The sequence below is a fragment of the Daldinia childiae genome (genome assembly GCF_008694065.1).
Source record: "Daldinia childiae strain JS-1345 chromosome Unknown Scaffold3, whole genome shotgun sequence".
Lineage (NCBI taxonomy): Eukaryota > Fungi > Ascomycota > Sordariomycetes > Xylariales > Hypoxylaceae > Daldinia > Daldinia childiae.
Window position 1 is genome coordinate 1,493,351 of NW_022984644.1, and position 24,938 is coordinate 1,518,288.

The following is a 24,938-nucleotide window of genomic DNA, read 5'->3' on the forward strand; positions in this document are numbered from 1 at the left end:
TATTTTCTAATTCCTTACTACTATAATAGCCTATATAATGTTTTCCAAATTTTTATTATAACCATTTTGTGGTAAAATTGTAAAAAGTGTTGTTTTTGGTCATTTTTTAGCATTAAAAACTTTCAAAAATATATGGGAATTTTATATACTTTATTATAAAGGCTCATAACTTCCACAAAAAATTAACTATACATTTGCTTTCAATATTAAAAGTTGCATTGAAAAATTCTCTATCCAATTATATAAAAATGGGATTTTTACTATATAAATTGGCAAAGTTATAAGCATTAATAATTGTTAACAGCTATACATATAAATTTATATATATATTTGTTAGTGTGTTCATTTGTAATCATTTTGCCACGAATATTGATCCAATCTTTTTTTCAAATTTTGTACACAATGACGACACTTTACTATATTTAAATATAAAATTCTGATATTTTTACCTATTTTCTTGGATGAGTTATGAATATACGATTTTGTTGATTTTGTATGGGAAATGGGTGGTCCCCACTAGGGTGGCCCCAGTAACGGTGCTTCGACTTATAGACGAACGTCATATTTGGTAAAAAGGCCCCCCAAACAATATCCCTCGCAAACTTCCCACTGTAGTCAAACCAAAATGGTCCGATTTAGGTTTTTCCTTGGGCACTGCTGGGCGCTGAGGGTAATTCCATCTCCGTTATAAAAAAGGGGGTTTCCCCTGATCAAGTCGGCTTTGATGCTATCTGGCGCCGGCGCTAACCAGATATAGTAATGTTGTGGGCAGGTTGGGGATAGGCAGGAAGTGGAGGATCTCTCTCATTATCATCATCATCCCTCATAAAAGTAACTCAATGGGCAGTATGTGGTCCGTGTCAACAAAATTTTGGGGAGGGCAGAAGGGCGTCAAAAAAGGTGGCGCTTCCTACCAAAAACACTCTAACTTCTAACGGCTATAATTCAGCCAATTTAAGACTAGATTAATTATGAAATATACTATTCGATAGCCCTGATAATGGCCTATTTTACTATATTTTTTATTTAGTCTAAGATTGGGAAATAAGCCCTTAAATAGAGGTGGTTTTATATTAATATTTAATACTTTTACAATAATAATATAATTTATAATTACGTACCAACTTAGGTTAATATAAATAAAAAAATCATCCGATTATAATTCAATAGCTTAATTTTATTATAATAATTTTATTTTATTTTTAAAAGTAGGTTTGGGTATAAAATAACTTTTTGAAATATAATACTTTTGTATGCGTTGGTAGTGGGTGCGCCACCTTTTTTGACGCCTTTCTGGGAGGGGGAGCTTAAGATGACATAAGCATATAGGTATGATGCTACCCTGCCTGTGGACGAAGATCTTATCTTGGTTGTTGTGGATTAAGCCGCACCACCAGTGCAACGGTCCATCCAAAGATGTCGTGCAAAGGTCAAAAAAAGGTTGTACTAACATACCAAAAAGTTCACTTTCGTATCCACATAACTCAGCGAAGTCCTCCAGTATCCCTTTGTAACTTATCTTAAAATAAAATCCGAAGTTTATTTCATATTACCATAATTTTTTTAGTATTTTTTTACTTAATATATCTCGAGATAATCTTTGTAAAAGGTATTCCTATTGTTAGGCATCTATTTTACACCACATCCATCTGAGTATTCTCCCGAATCTCAGCATATCCTTGCTTTCCCTGACGGTGCCTTTATAAATATTCCTATCAAGTCATTTTAATCATTATCCAACTTTAACCCTTCCTCCTTCTAAATAATGCATTGTAAATCTTCTATTTCTTCTATTCAAGTTATATTAAAGAGACCCAGCCATAAACTTATGGGTTACTAAGTTACTACCATTTGAAATAACCTCGCGAACCATCTGCGCCCCCCACTCATTTATATCAAATCAAGCTTTCCACTACTTTCATTATCAGGGCTTAGTTTTATTGTTTCCCTATTTTACCCTAGATTATCACCATATCAGCTAAGCCTGTACCGTCTTAGCTATTGTTATCGATGATAGGCTCCGAGTTGACGCATATGGCTCTCAGATTCATGCACCATCTTGGCGCCTTTACAAATAAGGACGAACAAACCATAGATACTTCAGCCGGAACTGGCATCTCTAGTGCAGAAGTCGACGGCCGTGGCGAAATAACGGACCGCATCGAGTGCCTTCCAACCCAGGGTGATGGACATGTTCCCCGAGCAGTTGTTTTTAAGTATTTGCATAACTATGACGAAGCGTGTCTGGGAATGAACCTTAGAAAGGTCAGTCCCGATGCTGATGTTCAGAATGGAGGTCCTTTCAGCGGTACGTATTTAAACTAGTATTTCGCCCCTTTTGCATTGCTGATGTCGTCAAGGGATCGTGAGGGTGGTTGCAGTATTTCAAGGACGTACAGGTGAATGGTGGCAGACCACCGGATCTGGAGTTATCATTGATGATCACCATGTTATGACCGTTGGCCACAACATCTGGTCTTCGAAAGGTGGTCTTGCCTTGTCTATTAATATCCATCGAGATAGGCGCGCAGACCACGACGACTCAGACAAGCGCTGCGTGGAAGCTGGGGCTGTCCATTACCAGTGGACTCAAGCATGTTCGAAGGCGAAGGGACCTAGATCTATTAGAAAATATTGGAAAAACGACTTTGCTATTCTTCGTGTTTCGAAGCCCTTCCCCGAAGGAACTCAACCGATGGAATACCGGAAGACACCGACAAAAACCACCAGCGTCAAGATTTACGGGTTTCCTACTGATATGCCTAAAGACACGAAAGGGGAGTGGCTCGCTTATCTTTGCTACAGTCAAAGTAGGGTCACGTACGTACCTGCTACCAGCAGTCTGCTCGACCATGATGGAGACACAGAACCTGGTATGTACAATTAGCACGTTTATGGAAGATACCAATACGTTCAATTGGGGTTTATGGCTTCTTATTCATCTAAAATTTTGGTGGTTTACTAACGGTTTTAACTTGTTGTAGGTAGCTCTGGCGGTCCTGTCGTCGATTCTTCTGGAAAGGTGGTTGCACTGCATCGAGGATTCGACTGGACGGACTCATATACTCATCCTCTAATTAATAAGGCAGTTGCCCTCATTACCAAGGGAAACGATCCTGAGAAATTCATCCAGGCGATCAATTTTCCAGATGGAAAAGAGCTGACGAAAGGACTAGAAGTAAGAAAGGGCAATGTGTTCAGGGTTGGAGACTGCGTCGCAACTTATTATGATTGGAATTGAGCCGGCGAGCCAAGGTGATGACGGAGTATGGTTTATTAAAATAGGGATGGCGGCTATGAACGAGATGACGAGTTTAACGACAAGGGAAGGACAGGTGTTTAAGGATCAGCTAGAACTTGAAAGGATTAGATAGATATGGGTATATCTAGGACACATGTATTTGGCGATTGATCATGTAAATTAAATCTAGGTACTTTATAAAAGGGGACTAGCCCCTAATAAGTAGATAGTTAAGTAAAAGGTTATGCAATGTTACCTATTCCATGAGTACCCTAGCCATGCATTGTTTTACCTAGGTAGGTACCTAGGTATTACATAAATCCGGTAGCTTTGCTATTTAACCCTTAAATCTCGGTACCACACGATTAAGCACCCCTAAAAGCAGCTGCGGTTTATTGGGATGTATATAAATGATGCTCATGAGGTACAAAAGCCTGCAAGACTAATGATTTGGGGATTAAGATAATGTTATACTAAATTAACGATCCTTAACCTTCACTTTTACGAAACACCGAATTTATGATAATTACATACCTATGTATATTGTGATTTATATGTGGAGTAGCTAGACCCGCTAGTATATACAGGATATACAAGATATCACAGGCCGTTATATACAAAACTAAAATTTACATATACGACGAAACTCGCACCTCTCCCTAAACACCCCCGTTTATATATATCTATTAACCTTCTAACCCTGATAGTTAAGCACCTTAATACCCTCGCTATAATCGCCTTCAGGAAACTTGATCTTGCCAATGTACATGCGGCGCTTAGTATCCTTGGGGTTACCCGGCTTGTCCCGGCCGTGAAACGCAATGGTCTTCCCGTCCGAAGCAATGTCCATGTGACCCGGCCCGTAGATCGGCTGGTTAGGACCGGAACGAGCTAGAGTCTTCCGATGCGCGAAGTCTCCGTCCGGCTTAGTCGCCCACGCATATTGAATATCGTAGCTATCGCTATTGTAGCAGTGCGTGCTGAAGAACAGAACCTATATTTATCTCTTATCAGCAAGTGAACTCACAGATAACATAGTGAGAATAGGTGCAAAAAAAAGAGAAATTTAAAATATGAAAGAGAACACTTACATAAGACCCCGGCTTCCGCTTATACATGGCCGGGCCCTCCACAAGCCCATCGTCCTTATCGCCGGCGTGGTTAAGAATCGTCTTCGGGCTGCCCTGCAGCGTCAGCCCGTCGCGCGACACCTTCTGGATGCGGATGGGCGTGGGCTTGTAGTCGCCGGTCTTGGGGCCGCCGGTGCACGTCGTCCGGCCGCCTAGCGCGTTGCCGTCGACCTTCCAGATGACCCACCGGTACTTGCCGTCGTCGAACTGCACCGGGTCGATGATCCCGCCCCCCGCGTCGTCGCAGATCAGCGGCTGCGATGTCGCTTTGAACGGGCCCTGCGCGCGGTCTGCCGTGGCGACGCCTGCGCAGCGGCGCCCGCCTTTTCGTTGGCCCGAGACTGTGGTATCGTTCGTTAGTTTCTAATTCCCCCTTTTTCAGGTAAAGGGGGTAGGGGGTAGGGGGTATGGTCACTTACAGTACATGACGTACTTCCCATTGTCGTTCTTGAACACGCTCGGCGCCCAGATACCCTTGTTCTTGGGGTCGATCCAAGACCCGACGTCGGGCATGGCGTCCGTCTTGGTCCAGGTCCACTTGTTGCCGTCGTTGGAGACGGCCAGCGGGATGTGTCCGTTGTTGTCGCTTGATGTCGCGTACGCCCACCATGTGTTGCCGTCGATGAGTAGCGTCGGGTCCGGGAAGCTGATGTCCATGACCGGGCCGTTCCACGGGCCCTTGCCTCGGGCGATGAGGTCGTTGGCCTCGAATTCGGAGAGTGTTACGTTTTCGAGTTCGATGGACTGGGATGGGGTTAGTGGTGGGTTTATGTAGACGGGAGGGTGTTTAGGGGGTGAGTAGCTTGGAGGACGGTCATTATCTATAAGAATAGGTAGATAATTATCTAGTATAGTACAACTAAGAAGCTTCACTTACACCAAAATCAGGCTGAGGAAGAGCCGCCACGAGGCCGGCCGCCACGGCGAATAGAATGCTCTGCTTCATGATAGCAGTTCAAGACAGTCGTATATATACCCTGCTAACTGCTACAACATCAAGCTTAATAATAAGCTGATTAACAACAACAGGATCATCCGCCTCACGAGGGCAACGCCGATTCTTAAATACCCCTAATCGAACACACGATGGAGCGCCTCCATCTCGTGTAGCGCTCCAGCTTGTCAGCTAACCGAGCCAGCCAAGCCCAAGCAAATAACTCCCACTATCCACCTAATACCTAATACCTCCCATAGTGCTATTCCCAGACACGCCCGGGACTCCTCTATCGGCCGGTGCGACGTTCATAGGCGCCAAGACGCCTCCGCCTCTGCATACTCGAACCAGAGATTTCGATTCCAAAGTTGCTGCCTAAAAAACTAGCGCCGCTACCGTGGTGCTTTGTTTTGTTTTGATTCTGTTCCTTTCCCAGAAACAGCTTACTACTCTTGTCCAAGTCGTCCTTCGCCGATGGTGCTAGTTCCCATTCCACGTTTTCGGGCAGGTAGTTTGGCTCGGCATCTTACTTTTTACATAAATAACATACCTATATACAATACAAGAGGGGCCCCGCCCCATGCGAAGGATCGCCGTATCTTCCCTTCTCTTTAAGCCTGCATTATAAAATAAAACATCGCTAGCCCTGATATATATATATACATAATACTGTAAGCCGGCTGCAGTAGTAGTTAATATCGCCCCGTCGATTCAAAGCATTCCAGCTTCCGAATTGAATACGCGTATAACTTCATTCCCTCATTTAGAATCCTGTACGTCTTTACTTTTGTTAATCAGACCTTAGGCTACGTTACATGCGTTGTTCGTAAGGTGACTAATAGAATAGCCATGCTACTCATTTAAAATAAGAGTCGTATTTGTTTATGACAATTCCGAATATAATTAATCATTCGATTTTTTTGAGGTATACTATAGTCGGTATACTATGCAAAATACTCTTCGGGTAACGTTAAATCCCAAGGTGCTTACATGTGTTAGGTACTTTGAGATCCCATGAGATCGATCCATAGGGCTGGTGTCTAGATTAAGTTTAATGTATGTGTGTGTGTGCATGACATGAAACATACGAGTCTAAAATTAGATTCGGATAACGGACCGAGCCGGAAATGGAAGATGAACCGGAATAATCGGGAATAATTCAAACACTTTCGCTGAACAGGGAAATTACTTATTCCAGTGACACGTGCAACTTCAATTCACTATATCTCCGTCTGACTGCGTCAAGTCATACTTCTTAATATCTTCTAAAACAGCATTTCCAAAATCCAAGCAAGTCGAAAGAAACAGATTACCGCAAATTCTCATGTCGAGAGCGGTAGCAGGATGTGCAGCACGTAACATGCAGAATATGCAAGTCACTGACTGCCACAGAGATTTATACCAAGAACAGTACCAAGAGAGATTCGACCCCGAATTGATTCCTCAAATGCGCAAATCATTGACCTTGACTAGAATTTGGCATTTCAGTCCACGGAATAGTATCGGGCTGATGATAGGACAATCGTTGACTATGCATCGCCGAGACCGAGCAACACAAGGTTCGCTACGTTCATGGCCACCATTATAAGCCAGATGATGCCGGCGAGCACAGAGATATACCAAGGATTAGCCATCATAGCGGGGCTATCTCCATTTACAGAGCCATTTGCAGGACCAAGCTCACCCTCGCTAGCGCTGATATTAAGGGTATTGCCGTTGATGATGAACGTGTCTTTTCCTTCAGTCTTGTATCTGGCATGTCCCGGCTGAGCTGTCATGTATTTGTTGAAGCAAGTAAACCAGATAAGCGGCGCGGTGACAAACGGCAAAACAACGCTCAGCGCGACCTGACTTCCATTAAGAGCGGCATTGAGTTTCTCCCGTCCTGCGGCGCCGGCGATGATGATACTCGGCGTGATAGAGATGGATCGCGTGACGAGACGTCGAAGCCATGGCTTCATCTTCCAGTTCAGCGCACCCTCGCATATCATCTGTCCAGAGATTGTGCACACAATACCCGCCGAGACAGAGAACAGTAGCGCGAGAGCGAAGATTGTTCCTGCACCCGGGCTGATACTTTGCACGAGTAGATCATGAATTCCGAAAATATCAGCCTCTAGAGCATCAGGATTTTGGTAAAGACTGGCTCCTGCCACGATAAGAATGGCACTATTCACGAAGAGGGCGAACGTGAAGAGGGAAAGGGACACTTCGGCATACGAGTATTTCAGCGAGTGTTTAATGGCTGAAAGACTAGGAACATAGTATGTTTTCTCTCCGATCTTATCGTCCATGGTACTGTTGGCAGCAGATGGTGGTCCGGGAGGAAGTAGACCACGCTTGGTGTCATAGTCTTTGAGGCGACTCTGTACTATGCCAGAGCCTAGATATAACGAGTGAGGCATTACCTATCGCCTTGTTAGCAACCGCGCTTAAGGACACAATTGAGAAATTGGGTGAGTAAATCGGGAGAATTTGCTATAGTGGTGTATAAGGTAAAGAGGGGTACATAGAGGCGTAGTAAGGGATTATAAGATATACATACAGTGGCACCTAGAATACCGCAGGCTTGGAACAAACCCGAAGACTGCGTTATAGAATCATTCGGTACGTAGCCCAGGAAGACTTCACCAACGGATGTATCCTCTATAAGCGAGAGCTGAATGCAGAAGCAGACAACAACAGCCAGGACGAGGAACATCACAAAACATTCGAACATCCGAAGTCCTCTAATAGAATCATTAGGTCTATAGAAGAAGAGAATGACCATTACGTCTAAGATAGATAGAGCGCAACCGGCGACGAGGGGTAACTTGGGTATAAGCAGGTTCAACCCAATAGCAGTACCAATAACCTATCATTGATTAGCCAGTCTACAATTATATCCTAAATAGTATATTCTTACCTCTGCAATGTCAGTTGCGATAATAGCAGCTTCGGCCAAGAAATACATAAAATAATTAAGCCATCTAGGTAAGAAAGCCCGGCAAGCTTCAGCCAGGTTGAGTCCCGTGACGGTTCCCAGCTTGATAGAGAGGCATTGCAAGAAGATGGCGAAAAGATTGCTCATCAGAATAATAAAAAGCAGACGAAATTGATTTTCAGCGCCTGCACTGATGTCGGTGGAATAGTTTCCAGGGTCGACTAGGGATCGTGGTCTAAGTCAGCAAATGGGATACCTTGGGTATATGTACATATATAAGTGCATAGTCGACAAGGAACAAAAGATAGACAGATAGACATACTATACGCTACAGCGACTAGAAAACCAGGTCCGACAAACTTGCCAAAGGTGACGACGGTTCGGCACACGCGCTGCAGAAAAGACTGCTTCCGCGATGCGGCGATCGAACCGCCGTCGTTGTCCTGGTTGGTTGCCCTCCCAGGGATCCGACCAATCGTACGACGCGCAATGGTCAGATCCGGTGCGCTACCATCAGGGTCCTCCTCGACGGCAGGCGGCGCGCGATCGGCCACGGGCTGTCCAGAGTCGTCCATACTCCTCGATTTGTCGCCTCTGTGCTCTCTGGCATTCGCTATGCCGTTGAGGTCTTGGTTGGTGACGAGGTCGTTCGAGAAGGCGTTCGGGCTCTGGTTGAGCCCTTCGCCCTCGTACGGCTCGTCCGTCCGCGATGTCTGGTTCATGGTGGTCAAAACCGAACCACTCCCGCTAGGGCCCCTAGTAGGGAGAAAAAAAAGGGGACCACGAGAACTTTCTCGCAAGCGCCTTGTTATCTTTCCCTCTCTTTTTTTTTTCCTTTAATTTTTCTCCTTAGTCCATAACCACGTTTTTTTTATTGCTTCTTTTTGGCAAGAAAGGTTTCTTGTCAAAAGAACACAAAGAATCAAATAACTATGTATCGTATGTGAGTCTAGTAAAAGAAGGATGATGATGATAATATGTGTGAATCTTTACTATGGGACGGGTGTTAACGGTATCGGAAGAAGGAAACCTAAAAAAGTTCCAAGGTGGCAATCGGCTTCAGAGGTTAAGTACTTGGGTAATTATACGAACTGATTCGTCGACGATTCGTTGCTTCCACCATAGGTTAGGTAGTTACTTGATCTGTTTGAACTAGGAACGCACGCCAGGGGGGTGTTCTCCACTGAAAGTTACCCATACCCCGGAATTTAGCGTAAGAGTTACAGCAGTTACAAACTAAGGAAAAGTATGGAAGCTCCAGGGCTATGGGCTCATACTCACATCTTTACTCACATCTTTGTGCCGTGTACTTGCGTCTTGTAGGTAGTATGTAGTTGGTCACTTTTCAGTCCCAACTCTACATAATCCGAAATGGTGCATCATTGATATAAACTCATCACGATTTCTTCCGTATCACGGTCTAATCCCGGTACCCTTCAACCCGAGACCGTTCCGGATTATATACACATGTGGTCCCTTTTCGGCAGATGTTATACCTAAAATGATACGGATTCAATAATATCTAGTATAATATTCACTCCTTTCTCCCGGAGTGACTACTGTTATCTTCAATTGTATCTTTGTTCCCCGGTTCGCCTTTATTTGAGCTTTCTAGCATGTGCAACTACATGTGTGGAGGCCAGAACGGAAAAGATGAGAGCCGGTTGGTTCTTGGCATTGAATCCTAATTACTTGGATTGGTAGAAATTCATAGAAAAAAAGGCTTGTGGTTAAGTAAAATCGTATATCACACAAGCCATATCACGGCATTAGCTAGCCGAGAGGCATCTAAGACATGCAAGCAACTTCGACTTATTTATTACAGAGCTCGTATAGATTGCTCTCGTCTAATACAGTCTCTTCTTAATTGATTCATCCCACTTCTCCTCAACCCATCCAGCTTGTGCTCCCTTCTCCAACGCCATATCCGCCATGCAAACGCCTCTAGATGTGTCGCTGAATACACCGCCGTGTCAATTTTCCACGCTCGTACGTACCTTAGCATAATAGAGACCACCCCGGTTCATATTTAGTCACCCGTTGGCCCACCTTGTAGCCGGCTTCCGGTTTCGGGCGAGTCTCGGTAAATATCGGTATGGTCTATGCATGCCGAGTACTTATCCAGCCAGTGGCACCAGTCACAAATCATTGCGACTTCTTGCTACCCGTCCCCGCCGCAGCACGTTCTCTTTCCCTCTTCGCATAGATTCCAGCCGTGAACGGGTTTTCGTATTTCAAAGCGATCTGATAGACAACGAAAACCCAAGCAGTCAGTAGAATACCAGCTGGCTTGCCGTATAATAGCGCTGTGCCGAGGAAACTACAGGTCGAGCCGTTATACATGGGTGCATCTGTGATGTTGAAAGGGAAACCCGTGATGATGTCATCCATCAATATTCCGAAATAATCTCCCAAGAACGTGCCCGTAATACCTAACGCCCAGGTCGAGGATATAACCAGGATATTTCCGACAGCGAGCAGTCCATATGCCAGATATTTCACCTCGTCCAGCTCGAGCAAAGGGTAGGACGGTTGATGGCGCAAGGCACGCTCGTATAAGAAGTCGCGCACCAGACCAAGGGAGAAGATCGTGAAAGCTAGCCCATAGCAGGCAGCTTGCGAATGTCCGCCGAAAAGCTTGGTGAGTGTCTTGTTACGGTACTCTATTTAAATATTAGTCACAGTACGATGAAAGGAAATATAACTTAGGTGAAGTAAGGAGGTAGTGTTGAAACCGAGATGGACTGACCTCGTCGAGCTACGATGCTATAGTTCCTGTTAGCATATCCACCGTCTAAAGCTCTATAGACTAGGTGTCTAATGGGGTGGATATATCAAATACACGACTTACTTCCAGAATAGCGGGTTAAAAGCAACCGCAAAGGCAGAAACTAATATTGTTAGCATATGTATCGTTTGCGACATTGCTTTACTTCAACATACGGTATAGGCTCTTCTGGTCTAGGTCGACTAGCTTGGTCACAGCAGGATCTAGGGGCGCCATAGCTGAAGCTCGTACCAGCTGTTGTTGATGTATAAAACAAAATAATAAAACAATATTTACGAGGTTATAATATATTATGATATTGTGTAAGTGGTGATGACGTTGGGGTTGGGGAACTTTCAATATGTTTACGAAAGCAAGGTGAACGTGGCCTGGGGAAACTGGGTTTTGTGGAATTAGAATTATTGGAGCCAAGTCTTTTTTTTTTTTTTTTCGGTCTTGTAAAACAATGGTATTTCATCCCGCTTTGCCCACTTCGCCAGACAACCCAGGGTAATACTATGGTCAAACCTCGGAGCCCCTCCCGATAACTTAATCGATCCGATCGGAACGCACGTGCATCATTGGGCTTTGCATTGTGGCCTTCCCTTTTTCTACTTTATTACATGGTAACTTTCAAGTAATACTATTTACTTCCATCAACCAACAACTAAAGACCAAGCTCAGGACATCATACATATATAGTTTACATTACTATTTACCTTATAGCAATCCCGAGATCATTACTTTATACTCTTAAGCTTCACATTATAATCGACGTAATTCCCGTTTGATGAGAATATGCTGACGCCATAAGGTACAAAGTCCAGTAGGTAAGAAAAGGTTATTGAGACCCTTTTCTCATTCCATTTATGGATTGGACTGCTACCAACCATCTCACCGGGTATCCGATAACTAAAAATTTCATCACACGAACCTCCTCTCCCTTCCTTTAGCTATCATCATCTCCGAGTCCTTGTCTTCTTAGTTGGTTGTGCCGTGTCCTCTTCTTCGTCGGCACCTTTCTTTAAGTCATCTTCTAAGCCCCATTCCTCTTTATCATACCAATCCTCTCCATCCGACATATCACGGTTTGGTCCAACATGAGCCTCATACTTAGACCACTGTAAGACTGTCTTCCGCATCCTGTCTGCCCGAAGGAGTCCTTCGTATAGCCGCTTTGCTCCGCGGCATACTTCCTCTTGCTTCTGCACATATAATTGCAACAGTCGCCGCATATCCTCTGCTTCTGCCTCTGGAATTCCGAGATCTCTATCGGGCCGAGCTGATCGAGGATGTAAGAAGAGGGGGTGGATAGGTGTTTCCTCCGTGAATACCGACATCACCGACACTGCCCGGCTACCCTCATTTTCAGCTTCATCGCCGATCTGACTATGATGAGCTGCTTTATCAACTTGTCCTTGTCCGGCCGACGCAGCGCTGTCTGCCGCTAATCCACTTGTAGATCCTGTAGAATGCGTTTCTTTGGCCCCGTTCATATTGGTACTAGCGACGGTGTTTTGCTGGGTATCGGCTGCGTCTACCCCCGTCCCTTTCTCTTCCGACTCATTTAATACGCCACCTAAAGCGTCACCCTCTATATTTTGCTTCTGCCCTTCAGCATTGACCTTAGCAATTTGCGTTGTTGTTGGCTCGGGTGCACTTGTATCGGCGTTTGTTGGTGGTTCAGCGTCAATCATCATAGTATCGTCGTCGGGCTTTGCCCCGTTAGCTACCGCCTTGGCGGATCCTGCAGAAACGTCTTCATTCCCCGTGGCCGCGGTATTTTTGTTGGTCTTCGTTCGTGTGTCTTCTAGCGGGGGCATATTGGTGTCTGACTTGACAGACCCTTGTGCTTGACTATTGGAATCCATATAGTCGTCACGATATAGTTCGATATCGTTGGGACCAAGCATTATGTCGCAGGGGGCCCAGATATGATCGCCCACTAGCTTTGTCTGTAGGTGTTTAACCCTCCACAGCGCGGCGTTCTCCTTGTGCATGATATTGCAGGCTTGCTTCGTTAGGTCTGTGAGTGTTTTTGTACTATAAGGTCGCGATAAGGTAGGGTGCGTAGGAAGATCGGTAACAGAGGTGAGAGGCGCGAGGATGTCTGAAAAAAAAGACCGACTATTAGCAAATGTGGATGGATTGGGCTGGGTGTGGTGACCAACTTTCGAGTCGCACGTTGGCGTACGGATTGAACTCGGCTGCTGCGTCGGCAACGTCTTGAATATATTCTTGATCATCATCGCTATCGATTTCGTAACCTTCGTCGTCAATAAGAACTGGGTTTCGACTAATGATCGCTCTTTGATAGCCAGCGTGGTTAACGACCTAAGAAGTCAACTTCGGTTAGATACTATCCACCGCGAATCATCTCAGAAAGTATGGCACACTGACCTCCTTATATACTTCAGGCCCCGAGGGTGGTGCTAACTGTCCCTCGTGGACAAATCTAGCCCTCTTCATTAATTTGTGCCCCCGATTACCATGGTAGTGTATTTCAGAATCGGAATCGGAATCTACCAGACCAGTACGTCAGCGACTAACACGCAGTATTTCTGCAAAAGAGCTCACCATATGCCTTGCGCTTTCGTGCCTTCTTCATTGCCGCAATGGTCTCAGAGAAGAGAACTTGTTGGGAAGTCATTGCGATCGTAAATCTTTGTGGTCGGCTACAATGTGCAAAAGCTGAGTATGTTCTCGCAATGGCCCAGCGCCCCCGGCTTTAGTAGGCTGAATAAATAAAACAATGGTAACGTCGAGCTATTAATGATATGAATGATGTATAAGCTTGCCTCCTTTGGCAATATTTTTGGTACAAAGGTTAGAATGGTGTCTGTCGGTCGCAGGATCAAAATGACAAGATAGGTAGAGGCGTATCGAAAATGGGATGCTAAGATTGTTGAATTAAACAGGTCCTAGGAGTATTATGGAGATTTGGATGAATGGTTAGGTGTTGTAGTCGACCTTCTTAAACAATATAGCGTCGAAATGTGTTGCGACTGTGGGAAATTGTAAAAGAGCTGCGGAAGAAGACTTCAAGTTTCGTAACGACACGACTAGAGCTGGGACAAGGCTGCTGCCCGCAGTGCGCGCATGGGTTCACCAATCAAGATAACGGTGTTCCCTGACATGTACGAAGTACCTAAATACATTATTGTGTACATATGTAATGTACCTACCGCGCTGTAGCGCCATGCAATCCAAAATGGAAAAGATGATCAAACCTTACAAGGCCAGCTCGGTAAGAATTGGTTGGTGACGGTATTAGGTAAGGAAATCGGCACAAGTAAGCCACCAGGGTCCGACTATGTATTTAAGTAGCCCCACCTTAAATGTAATATCTATGGTACCTTGAGTGTGAGGTCACTGAAGCTTTGAATTTCATATTGATTAAAACAATAGTCACAACTTCTACCTATTATAACTATGCAATAATGGGCCACGATATTGACCTACACATTTAAATCGTCTAAATATAATCGAAATCCATGATGAGTGTATCGAGTGCCTCGTTGAGTACTACTACCTATTCAACTCAACTTAGAATCCCTAGAACTAATTGCATATCCATAGAATAATGATCCAAGTCGACTAGAAACCCACATTGAACCGATCGTACTCTGGTATGACATTTCCTGATCCGTTCGTATAAATGAACACCAATGTCTTTCGAGCCCCTCTCCTACTAGACCAATGGACGACTTTCCAGCGGGTAGCCTGGACCATAATGTCCCATTCCTCGTCGTCTCTGGCCTAGGCAATGCTTCTTCTACTACAAAGTCTTCCCTAGCCGATCCTAGCTTAAGGGAACAGGGAATTCTCGTTCGATCAGAACTACCCCCTATAGAAACTCGGGAGGCAAAGATCATACTTCGCTGCATCCAAGAGAAGGATGCCACTGACCTACCATGGAACTCAAGAGACGCGTCGAGGAAATACAAGTTTAAAGTTGACACTGTTGGGAGAGTATGTCTATGCCCCATAGAGTTATTCCTACGGAATTTTAGGTAGTTATAAGAGACGAATCTGACTTCGACTCTTAGGAATTCCTGCTGCCGCCTCGCCGTGCACGCCTTCCTGATAAATTCGAGACACCTTTATCACCACTTATTCTACACTCTCCATTTTCACCCCTCAGTCCGGGCTCTAGCCTATATCCAGATGGCTTAATAGATACACAGTGGCTTCAAAAACACCAGGAACTCATACCCAGTGTGTATTTAGCTTTTTACAGTTTGACCTCGGATTCTACCCTTGCGACCCTACACGACAACCAGCTTAAGGCAGACATAAATGCCGTCAAGAATGCCATTGCGCAATCAGGTTACAAATGTCGCTTCGTTGCGGTTATCCTTAGCGACCAATCGCCAAGTTCCGTAGGCCAGTTTCAAGAAAGACTAGATAATATTAGGAGGAGCACAGGGTTAGACCCCAAGACCTCACTTTTCGTCCTGCCTACCCAGCGTACTGCAGTAGAGCTAGAAAACGCAGTCGATAACGTACTGACCGCAGTATTCGATCAAGCGATTGAGTACTATCGCGATCTTGGTAGACATTCCCGCAAAAAGAGGGGAAGGGGAATTGCGCCGCAGCCGGACTATTCCTCCTACTACCGGTACTTCTCATACGTTGTCGCTTCAGGGTTGGAACGTACGTTATGATTTTAAAACTGCCGTCTTCGCTGAGTTCCGCCAAGAAATAGATGTTGCTTTACGTTCCTATGAGCAGGCATATGATACTCTTCTCGGTGTTGATGTTCTCGAAACTATTCCTGGATGGAATCCTAGGTTCAACGATGCTCGGCTCTTAGCTGATATAATAGCTATCCGAATTTTGAAATGTTTACTATGGGCAGGACAAAGTACTGCCGCTGTTAGGAGGTGGCAAGCGCATCACGATAGAATACTTGATTTGGTCGATCGAAGGGGTCGAGGGACGCAAAACTACGGATGGAAAACCTGGCAAGCGAGATGGAGTACGGTTATGGCCAATCTGATCGAAAGAGTCCAGTTCCCCGAGTTAGAACCATCCAGCACCCTACCCTATCGCCCTCCCGAAAAGAGTCTATCAGCAGAGCGTTTACACCCATGGGAGCTTCTTCACCATCAGGGTTACTGGTACCGGATAGCCGCACGACACCTTTCCTACAGACGAAAGTTGGCGTGGTCTATACCCGAAGAGGACCGCAAGCCGCCAGATGCGTCTTCGCCGTCGCAGTCAAACAAAACCTACAGTTATGACACATACATGTGCCCGGAACCTCACGAGGAGTTTCCTTTAGAAGGAACGGGTGTGAATCATAGCCAGTTGATCTTCAATCACCTAATGTTAGCACACAACGAATTCCAGAAGCGACATCAAATTCGGACCTCGGCGGAGTTAGCGCTCGAGTGCTGTAAAGAATTAGAGAGAATGCAGGAGTGGCGAAAAATCTTAAAAATATTGACGCCTCTGTGGAGAGACATGTCTTACCGTGTAGAAGGCTGGTGGGATATCATGGAAGCTTTCAGTTGGACTCTAAGGGGTGCAGCGGTAGAAGTCGGCCATAAGAACCTCATTGTTGCTATTGACTGGGAACTCTTAAATAAAGGTGAGTAGTACTAACTACAGAAGCTAGCAGCTTAGAAGTTAACGTCCAGTGTAGGTTTCTCTAGGCGGCCGGGCTGGCATTACGATATAACGAAGTCTTTGGATGGCATATCTACGGAGAACCAGCCTGTTATAGAAATCGGCGACGAGCATGTAACATCGTTTCTGCATGCTTCATTCATTTTCAAAAATGATGAGGGAAAGGCTGGGCAGAGTTGCCCAACCCAACTTTCAATTACGTCCAATTCCTTCCCAGATGCTGCACCGGTAGTGTTGGAGAGGATTCGAATTGAATTCGACGGCAGCTTACATCCAATACACTTGAAACACAAAACTAGTGATAATCAGGCACCTTCATCTTCAAAGCCACGAGTTTCAAAAGTGGCTTTAGTCGAGACGGAGAGCAGTGATGATGATGATGATTCTGACGATGATTCTGAATTGAACGCCGAGACAGCCCCTACAGTTTTACTAGAGGGAACAGACGATTTAACGTTATTGCCGGGTCAAACGCGAGTTTTTGAAATGGACGTCCCATTACGAGAACCAGGTGATGCCAGAGCATCTTCGGTACAGGTTTCAGTAGCACCGGAATCTTTCACTCTCAGATATATGATAAGGCTCCGAGAAACCAACCAGGTTGGCCTGTGGTATTCGCAAACATGTGCGAGGAAGAAGATCACACGGACGAATCCCCATAAAATCAAAGTCCTCCCAAGGCCTCCAAAAATGGAAGTCAGACTTGTCAATATGCTCGAGCAATATTATGCGAGCGAACATATCCCGCTTAAGTTGGAGATACTTAACGAAGAAGATGCGGATGCCAATACTAAATTGGATATAGCCCTATATGGGCAAGATGTCCCTGGCTATGCAGTGCAGATTGAAGATGGCACAGAAAAGACCAGTAATGCTGGTGTGGAAGAAACGAGGCTTGACGGACTCCCAGTCGGGACAATACCGAATTCTAAGTCTTCAAAAGCTACGATTACCATTGACCCGGTTGATGGACCTATAGTGCTTGAATTGATAGTGAGGGCACGGTATCATCTTGTGTCAGATCCGGGGACACCGATCATTCAGCAAGCAACATACAACCTCAATATTGTTAACCCCTTCGAAGCAAGTTATGATCTATCTCCCCGGCTACATTCTGAGTGGCCAAGCTACTTCAACCCTGAAGATATTCAAGACCCATCTGAAGGAGATGAAGTCGTCCGCCGGCCTCGAGGACTGGCACAGAAATGGTCTCTCGCTACCCGGTACGCTTCATTTGCACATGAAGATCTAGCTATACTTGGTCTGGACGTCAACATTCTCTCCACACAAGGGAATGTAAGCTGCAAAGCGTCCAAGGGTCAACCGCCCGTGGCAGATGATGCAGTTATCAGTCCCAAAACGATCGAGGAAGCGCAGTTTGAGCTCATCGCCCAGAAATTTGATCTGGATGACCGGTCACCGGCAACGGCGGACCTTGCTTTCATCATTAAGTGGCGCCGGCTCACATCCCCGAAAGACACAGTGAACACTACAATCCTACCACTTCCACGATTCTTCGTCACAGTCTCCGAACCGCGCGTCCTAGCCAGCGTCTCTTACTACTCACCACCTAACCCACCTGCCACCTCCTCTTCCAGCCCCCCACCTCAACTACTTTTCCTAGACATCACGATCGAGAACCCGTCGTCGCACTTCCTGACGTTCGGGGTTGGTGATGGAGCCGAGCGACGAGTTCGCGTTCTCGGGCGCTAAGACCACGACTCTAAACGTGCTGCCGGTCGCGCGCAGGTCCGTGACTTATAGGTTGCTCCCGCTTGTTAGGGGTGCATGGATACGGCCGACGCTTGTGGTTAGAGATAAGTACTTCCAGAAGGTGTTGAAGATCATCCCGACGGAGGGCATGAAGATCGATAGGGAAGGGGTATTGGTTTGGGTGCCGCCTGAGGAGGAAGCGGAAGGGGATGAAGAGGGTGAGGGTGAAGATGATGATGATGGTGAGGAGAGCGAGAATGAAGAGACTGAGGAGGGGGCTTAGAATGGATGGATAGGTTTTTGTAGTAACGCCGGTAATTGGAATGAAGTGCATGTGATTTTGTAGGTGTTGATGTAGAAGAATATATCAGTGCTTATAGCAGTTTGTTCTAGACATAATTATGACCGTTCACATTATGCATGTTGAGGGCTAATCTTATTAAGATGTGCTCTCTACTTCTTAGAATAGTGAAGTAATATCTTATTAAAACCAACTATAGGCCTTCATGTTCATAGATAACTGCTAAAGTAACTAATGATATTAGTCCTTGGGTTTTGCTCAATTCGCATTCGCATCGGGTCACTTACAGGACGCGGAATAACAGATTTATCCCGATAGAAGCATGACACGACGGGCTAAACTCTTACATAAAGCCCTAAGAAACCTCCAATTATAGCATGTGGGGTTGAACGGTAGCACCTTTCAACAGTAAATTTCGGACCCGCCTGACTCGATGTTCAGCTCGAAATACTAGTAGGATTTATCGGATTCAAAGTTGGACCGCTTGTCCGAAGCTTTCTTCATATGGAGGTCATCTAGGTAACTAAAGACACGTACGTTAGCTGTACGTTAGCTGACACGATATGCCTAAATAGGTGACGCGCCGGAGATGCGCCACTCTGCGTTAAGGATTAAATCCAACCTTACATTAACTCCGGACGAGCTGAAGAGATCTAATTTTTTATATGAAAGGTGATGCTGAGTGAGAAGTTACATAACTACCTAACCTATCATTTCTAAATTCCATATAGATATCTGACGCCTTTGACCTGCCGGTCTTTCTTACCATTTCCGCCATCCCATGATTTTCTTTTCCCGAGTTCTCTTGAGAAGAGGACCTGCGATATCCCCGACGCAATTTCCTAAGATGGCCTCGGCAGGTGGCGCTACTGTCGCCTTCTCAATGGCGACGTATTATAGTACCGTCACTTTGCGCCCGCCGCAACCAACCGAAGCGCAAGAATTCGACTCCAAAGCTCATCATGTTAAAAATCGTCATGGAGAGACTGTTAAATTTCGGAACCCGCATCCTTCATTCTCTTTCCCTGGCCAACTACAAATACTGGAGATGACAGTGTGCGTTTCCAGGCGATTATATCATTACCGTAGTTTTTATCTTAGCTAACTTTAGGAGTATATAGAAAAGCGCTTACTGGTACATTAAATTGGCCGAAGCCGAGCACTGAAGATAAACTTGTACAAGTGATAAAACCAGAATTTCTACCAACGCGCACGTCTTCTTCAAAGCTCCGCGCCACTTGGCTGGGCCACTCTTGCTACTACGTAGAGTACCCGTCAGGGTTGCGCGTACTGTTTGACCCTGTCTTCGAAGACTGCTGTACACCTGTCTACCTTTCTAGGTTTAAGAGGTATACAGAACCACCATGCAGCATCGCCGACTTACCATTCGTCGACGCCGTTGTTATTAGCCATAGTCACTACGACCACTTATCATATCCGTCTGCCAAGGAAATCCAGCAACATCATCCCAATGCGCACTTTTTCGTCGGGCTAGGATTGGAGAAATGGTTCAAGGCGGGCGGATTCAATAACGTGACGGAGTTGGATTGGTGGCAGGAGGCAGAAATAACATTAACGCCGCAATCTGGGAAGGGTGAGGCAGAGACGAAGAGCGCGAGTGGTTCGGACCTTCCAGAGCCAATTAGTGCGAAGATATCTTGTCTTCCCTGTCAACACGCCTCCGGTAGAGGCATCCTGGATCAAAACAGCACGCTATGGGCATCATGGGCCGTTACCTCAGGCGAACCAGCCAAATCCGTCTGGTTCGGCGGCGACACCGGCTACCGCGCCGTGCCAAAGGTACCCGAAGGCACAGATGACTACGGCCCAGAGTATCAACACCTACCCATATGCCCTCAGTTCCGACAGATCGGCTCGAAATTCGGCTCGTTCGACCTCGGCCTCATCCCCATCGGCGCGTACCACCCACGACATCTGTTCTCGGGCGTGCACGCCAACCCATACGACGCGGTGGAAATCTTCACCGATACTAAGTGCAAGCGAGCGATGGCGGTCCATTGGGGCACTTGGGTGCTGACGGCCGAGCCGGTGCTGGAGCCCCCGCAGTTGTTGAAGGAGGCGTTGAAGCGGAAGGGGTTGGCGGAGACGGGGGTCTTTGATACGTGTAGTATTGGTGAGAGCCGCGAGTTTTGAGATGCCTGGGTACCTACCTATATATAGGTACCTAAGCAGTTGTCTTGCTCCCCGGCAAAGGAATTTCGGCGTGTTTTTACTACATGCTTATACGATATTGTATGTATATGCAGGTGGAGGAAGTATAATGTGGCGTTTGGAGTAGTGGTAGAATAAACTAGGCTGGGGGGAATAGAAACCATTTTATGATACTCGATTCTAGATACAATCTTCTCTCGAAATGGAAATAGAAATAGAAATAGAAATTACCTAAGTTACAAGGACCGGTACAAATCATATGCAAATGTTACACACACCTTCAATCTACATGTACCTAATGTACAACATGCGCTAGTGACGGCATCGAGGTTGCACCAAACGGCTAACCTTAGCACCGGGCCGGGAATCAGCAGATCATTTGGGCAGTTACCACCTAAGCGCTAATCTGCCACTGCCACCCGCTACATTTCTATGGTCACATACATGCACTTAACAAAATCTTCCCGACGGAAATTCAACGAACCAATAAAAGACGAGCTTGCGGTTCACCTTTTCCCGTCTTAAACTTATGCATTGCAAACGCGAGAGTCAGTCAATCATTCACACACAGCCAACGCATAAGTCAACCAACCAACCAACCGCCGACGTATATCTTTACGACGCTTTACTTTTATATAATGCATCAACGACAGGCCCGATTCTTTTGGTTGTATAGTTCTGGTCTTTCGCAATTTTTCCCGCTATAGGAATGCATCTATAGCACTGACTTGAGAAATATCTTGGGTATTCATTTTGACGATAAGGGCGTGTTGCGTCCTAGTATTTATTATGAGCGATCCCAGTAAGAAGTTATTGGTAAGTCTATGAGGTACCTTTCTTTTGTTTTTCTTGCTCCTGGTATTAGGCTTTGCGCATTTGTAAAAAAAACCAAATATACAAATGTGTCCTTGTGCCGTGCCTCAGTCTAGGGCCACCTTAGACTCCAGGTGGTCTGCGCTGAGTGAGTCAGATAACCCAAGACTTATATATGATAATATATATATGATATGCCAACATACTATTTACAAATACACGGCTTTGCCAATAGTATATCCTCATTATCTAGCATCTACACTTGGTTTTAACATGACTAACGGATAAATCAAGGACGAGTTCCGGTCTCTCATTGATGAGACTACTATTCTGTCCATCTCTAGTGACTATGACTTGGAAGATCCTAAGGGATTTGCTGCTGCGCGACAAGTCCTATTAGCAATTTCTGAGCATGTGGAAGCGGAAGAAGCTACTGGCTTCAATCCGAGCGGTCTGGGTGTCGATGATATTGTAGACATCAATCCCTCAACCCAGGATGATGATGCGGAGGCCGCTGGCGCAACTAGTAGCGACATGAAGAGCGTTGACGGCTTCACTGTCACAACAGAGAATTCCATACCCCCAAGTCTTGTATCCTCGGGGTCGTCGAAAACGTCCACCCTTGAGAACCCCGGGTTTCCCCAAGTAGACATCTTTGACGGCCTTACGGACAGCGAGAAGGAAGAGCAGCTCACTCAGATGTTCGTCTCCCTTAAGTCCATCGATGTGAAGCTGTGTCTGCAGAAGTCAAAGGGTAATGCGAGCCTCGCTATTGACGAACTCCTCAACCTCCAATGGCTCGAGCAGACCGGTCAACGTCCTAAAGGGGTCGATGGCTTTTATGTATCTGATGATGACAACATTCCGAATAGGAGGAAGAAGAAGGGCAGAAAGAAGAAGAAAGTGGCTAAGGTGACGTCACCCAAGCATGCCGGTTTGGAAAATGCATTTCAAGAAGCAAGCGACGGCGATACTATACAGAGCGGTGAGAAGCTAAATACTCAAAGAGGATAACTAGTTCATCGAGCTCGTATCTAACTGATATCTACAGCGGAGAATATTGCACTCATATCTGATAAACTTAATCTACCATCTTCAGAGGTAACAAGCATCTACCAACATCATAACGCCTCCCTCGGAGCTACTATAGTCAAAATTCTAGACAATTACATCGTTGTGGGCATACCATCGTCAGATCCCCATTTACTGTCTGACGTCCAGAAGGAGATGGGTAGATTTCCTTGGGTACCTTATGAATATGTCAAGGCCACTTTCGAGATCTGCTCAACGCACAGCGATACTATAAGCATTATCCATGTATTAGCAGATCACTTTGAGAAGCCGACATACTTGAAATACGATGTACCGTACAGTGTGGTAGCGTCAGGCTCCGAGGAAATTGATATGCCTGAACCTACAAAAGCATCGAATTCGTGGCAATCACCAAGATCTCCTACAGCCATCCGCTCGCCAACAATTGATCTACCCATACGGGCTTCAACCCGCCCAGGGAATCTTCAAGCTGCCGCATCTGTCTCGAAGACAATTGCCGAGTCAAGAAACCACTCATTCTCGTCAGCTACATCAGCCTTCAAGAAGGGCAGATCCGACCCTCTATTTAGACAAGCCGGCGCGTACTACGTTGAACGTGCCCAGCAGCAATCCATGAGCTACCGGCAAGCTAATAGTGTCGAAGCGAACCTCCATGTCGATCGACAGAGCACAGAATACACGATCGATCTCCACGGCGTCACGGTGCAGGATGGCATCGATATTGCCCTGGATCGAGTATCAAGATGGTGGCGAAGCCTCGGTGAGGAGCGAGTGCGGAAAGCGAAGACGCAGGGGCTTACCGTCGTTACTGGCATTGGTAAACACTCTTCGGGTGGGAAGTCGCCGTTGCGTATTAACGTTATTAAGGCGCTCGTTGCTGATGGTTGGAAAGTTGAGATACAAACTGGTTCGTGCCTCATCACGGGAAGACAATAGAGACCACAGCTACAGGTCACTTCCTAATGAGATGATGCTCCGTTCTACCGAAATAGGCGCAAAGACATGCATAAGCTTTGAGATCACTATGCAGAGTACATGTCACACTGTAATAAAGGAACATTAGATATTAACAGTGTTTCAAGGCCGAGGGTCACAGGGATATAGACGATCAATTACTATTGCAATAACTAGAAAAAATATACTAAAAGCTTGATGATTCCATCTAAACTTATCTATTACTACTGGATGATTCAAGAATTTATCTATTTCTATTACATTTGTGGTTGATGTGAATATGAATCGGATGTAACACAAGTCTGACAGGGCAATGGATTGTTTCGGTGTAGAGGGGTCTTATCATATAGATCAATGGCAACACAAAGACATATATAAGCCATCTTATAACTGACATAAGGCTATATTGAGAGTCAACAATCAACCTTGCGTACCTTTAACAGAGAATGTGAGAGATAATTCTAGAACAACATATTAAGTCTATATATATAAGACATTTTATACAATTAACAAGCCGAGATAGTTGTCCATTATAAGCACCTATAGGATAACAAGCAGAACATTAGAGTCTTAGTTAGGAAGCCTTAATATGTAGGTACGTAATATGCATTGCGTGACAGACCAAGAATATTGGCAACTTCATAAAGGCTCACCCCGCAAAATACACTGTGTCAGACTCAACCGGGGCTGAGACAACCTCCTAGGCAATGAAGCAGATACTAAAGCGGGTTGGTTAAGCGAGCGGATCTCAACCAAAATTGAGACTGGTCCTCGATCATAATGATAGCCTTTTATTACAAACTATTACTGATGCTGCCTGGTTTATTCTTAGGCAGTAGTTGAGAATAAAGCAACAGAGTAAGGTTCTTAGCAGAAAGGTACATGAAAAAGGTACTTTTTTGGTAGACTGTTCGGTTTACTTATTTCAATGTTAAAGTTGAAGCGGCTTCTCATGTGGAGAAATTAACTAAGGTTCAATTATCCTAATAGAAGTAAAGTCGCATATATAATGTACCGGCTACATAAAATTAATACTGGCACTTACAAATACAGGCTTTTTTAGTCCAACGGTTATCCCGGGCAGCGTCCGAACACGGCCGCGACTGACAACTGAACTAGGTGGCTAAGTAAGGAAGCAGTAGTCACATAAAAGTCACATAAGTCACAAGAGTACTTATCCTAGGCGAGGCCCACCTTCTAGGTAGACTTCCTTTGATCAACATCTCCCGTTCCCAACCGGACCAGCTTTACCAACTACATACCTACGTACATACCTACATAAACCATACATACATCTCGTCTA

General features: G+C 45.4%; 7 protein-coding genes across 7 annotated transcripts; 3 read left to right on the forward strand and 4 right to left on the reverse strand.

Annotated features, from left to right (window-relative positions):
* Positions 1 to 3,935: 3,935 nt before the first annotated feature.
* On the reverse strand, positions 3,936 to 5,317 carry GL218_03131 (putative glycoside hydrolase family 43 protein; the record flags this gene model as incomplete). The annotated part of the gene is made up of 4 exons (XM_033579679.1): positions 3,936 to 4,235; positions 4,333 to 4,712; positions 4,791 to 5,115; positions 5,249 to 5,317. 4 exons carry the CDS (start codon positions 5,315 to 5,317, stop codon positions 3,936 to 3,938), a joined length of 1,074 nt encoding a protein of 357 aa, XP_033436277.1.
* Positions 5,318 to 6,834: 1,517 nt separating this feature from the next.
* Positions 6,835 to 8,950, reverse strand: GL218_03132 (Manganese transporter SMF1; the record flags this gene model as incomplete). Its single annotated transcript, XM_033579680.1, has 4 exons — positions 6,835 to 7,713; positions 7,851 to 8,159; positions 8,211 to 8,449; positions 8,551 to 8,950. The coding sequence occupies 4 exons, from the start codon at positions 8,948 to 8,950 to the stop codon at positions 6,835 to 6,837; spliced, it is 1,827 nt and encodes a 608-aa protein (XP_033436883.1).
* Positions 8,951 to 10,373: 1,423 nt separating this feature from the next.
* GL218_03133 (Phosphatidyl-N-methylethanolamine N-methyltransferase) lies at positions 10,374 to 11,232 on the reverse strand (the record flags this gene model as incomplete). The annotated part of the gene is made up of 4 exons (XM_033579681.1): positions 10,374 to 10,891; positions 10,978 to 10,994; positions 11,080 to 11,119; positions 11,172 to 11,232. The coding sequence occupies 4 exons, from the start codon at positions 11,230 to 11,232 to the stop codon at positions 10,374 to 10,376; spliced, it is 636 nt and encodes a 211-aa protein (XP_033436882.1).
* A 722-nt stretch (positions 11,233 to 11,954) lies between these two features.
* On the reverse strand, positions 11,955 to 13,645 carry GL218_03134 (uncharacterized protein; the record flags this gene model as incomplete). The annotated part of the gene is made up of 4 exons (XM_033579682.1): positions 11,955 to 13,105; positions 13,167 to 13,329; positions 13,396 to 13,517; positions 13,573 to 13,645. 4 exons carry the CDS (start codon positions 13,643 to 13,645, stop codon positions 11,955 to 11,957), a joined length of 1,509 nt encoding a protein of 502 aa, XP_033436877.1.
* A 3,674-nt stretch (positions 13,646 to 17,319) lies between these two features.
* Positions 17,320 to 18,342, forward strand: GL218_03135 (uncharacterized protein; the record flags this gene model as incomplete). Its single annotated transcript, XM_033579683.1, has 1 exon — positions 17,320 to 18,342. One exon carries the CDS (start codon positions 17,320 to 17,322, stop codon positions 18,340 to 18,342), a length of 1,023 nt encoding a protein of 340 aa, XP_033436876.1.
* Positions 18,343 to 19,490: 1,148 nt separating this feature from the next.
* On the forward strand, positions 19,491 to 20,797 carry GL218_03136 (N-acyl-phosphatidylethanolamine-hydrolyzing phospholipase D; the record flags this gene model as incomplete). Its single annotated transcript, XM_033579684.1, has 2 exons — positions 19,491 to 19,699; positions 19,765 to 20,797. The coding sequence occupies 2 exons, from the start codon at positions 19,491 to 19,493 to the stop codon at positions 20,795 to 20,797; spliced, it is 1,242 nt and encodes a 413-aa protein (XP_033436879.1).
* Positions 20,798 to 21,604: 807 nt separating this feature from the next.
* GL218_03137 (uncharacterized protein) lies at positions 21,605 to 23,617 on the forward strand (the record flags this gene model as incomplete). Its single annotated transcript, XM_033579685.1, has 3 exons — positions 21,605 to 21,631; positions 21,923 to 22,613; positions 22,680 to 23,617. The coding sequence occupies 3 exons, from the start codon at positions 21,605 to 21,607 to the stop codon at positions 23,615 to 23,617; spliced, it is 1,656 nt and encodes a 551-aa protein (XP_033436878.1).
* Positions 23,618 to 24,938: the final 1,321 nt, after the last annotated feature.